At 65.9% G+C, this 1,428-nt stretch overlaps 1 protein-coding gene across 1 annotated transcript in view; it reads left to right on the top strand.

Moving 5' to 3' along the window:
• Window positions 1-178: 178 nt before the first annotated feature.
• The window catches only part of LOC115307528 (DNA (cytosine-5)-methyltransferase 3A-like), a gene marked incomplete at its 5' end in the record, with an annotated part of 16,667 nt that continues 15,417 nt past the window's right edge, over window positions 179-1,428 (top strand). The window contains 4 exons of the mRNA XM_029960160.1: window positions 179-324; window positions 801-891; window positions 995-1,143; window positions 1,254-1,343. Coding sequence (XP_029816020.1) covers window positions 179-324; window positions 801-891; window positions 995-1,143; window positions 1,254-1,343 — 476 coding nt within the window. The remainder of the gene's footprint in view (window positions 325-800; window positions 892-994; window positions 1,144-1,253; window positions 1,344-1,428) is intronic.

Below are 1,428 nucleotides of genomic sequence, written 5' to 3'. Positions count from 1 at the left end.
GGGCAGGGGAGGTGGACATGTCTGTGGGACACTCCGGGTGGGTATCCCCGTGGGCAGCCCCTCCTGTCTGCTGTGCCCCACACCGGTGGGGATCCAGGGGAGGGGGATGGCCCAGGGATGGTGGGACGGGTGGGGCCCATCGTCCATCCCTGTCACCCACCCCCTGCTGCTCCCCCAGGGCTGCTGGTGCTGAAGGACCTGGGCATCCAGGTGGACAGGTACATTGCCTCCGAGGTGTGCGAGGACTCCATCACCGTGGGCATGGTGAGGCACCAGGGCAAGATCATGTACGTCGGGGACGTCCGCAACGTCACCCAGAAACACGTACGTCCTGTCCTGACCCTGCGGGCCCCCGGGACCCCCAGACACCCCTGTCTCCACATGAGGCTGGTCCCTCGTCCTCAGGGACCTGCAGCTCCCTCCTGAGGGGCAGCACCGACCTCTGCTCTCAGTGACCAGTGGCAGGACTTGAGGGGAACGGCTGGAGCTGTGCCAGGGCAGGGTCAGGTTGGATCTCAGGAAAAGGCTCTTCCCCCAGAGGGTGTCTGGGCACTGAAAAGGCTCCCCAGGTCAGTGGGCACAGCACCAAAGCTCAGGGACAATGCTCTGAGGGACAGGGTGGGATTGTTGGCATGTCTGTGCAGGGCCAGGACTTGGACTGGTGATCCTTGTGAGTCCCTTCCCGCTCAGGATATTCCGTGATTCTCTGATCCCACTGGGAGCTTGGCCACCACCACCCCCTGTGTCCCCCAGGCCATGGCAGTGCCCGGCTCACTGGGGGTCTCCTCTCCCTCTTGCAGATACAGGAGTGGGGCCCCTTCGACCTGGTGATCGGGGGGAGCCCCTGCAACGACCTCTCCATCGTCAACCCGGCCAGGAAGGGGCTCTATGGTAGGAATGTGTCCACGGGGCTGGGGCTGGACCCCACTGCCGGCCCCCTAGGGCTGACACGGGCCCCCCACCCTGACCCTGGCCCCCTCCTCTCTCCTCTCAGAGGGCACTGGGCGCCTCTTCTTCGAGTTCTACCGCCTGCTCCACGAAGCCCGGCCCAAGGAGGGCGACGACCGGCCCTTCTTCTGGCTCTTCGAGAACGTGGTGGCCATGGGGGTGAGCGACAAGAGGGACATCTCGCGCTTCCTGGAGGTCAGTGCGTGCCTGGGGTCACCCCCATCCAGCCCCTGGGCCCCCCGGGGTCCTGTCCTCACCATGAGGGGCTGCTGAGCCCCGCTGACCTCCCGCTCCCCCTCCTGCAGTCCAACCCCGTCATGATTGATGCCAAAGAAGTGTCTGCAGCGCACCGGGCACGGTACTTCTGGGGGAACCTGCCCGGGATGAACAGGTTGGTGAGAGCCCCCCAAAGCTGAGCCCTCCAGGAGGGTGGGCAGGCTGCACCTCTGGGTCCTCCCCCACCCCTGACATGGCCCTGGG

This window comes from Manacus vitellinus, unplaced genomic scaffold (genome assembly GCF_001715985.3).
Source record: "Manacus vitellinus isolate BGI_N305 unplaced genomic scaffold, ASM171598v3 scaffold_258_pilon, whole genome shotgun sequence".
NCBI lineage: Eukaryota > Metazoa > Chordata > Aves > Passeriformes > Pipridae > Manacus > Manacus vitellinus.
This window is presented reverse-complemented; position numbering and strand designations above follow the sequence as displayed.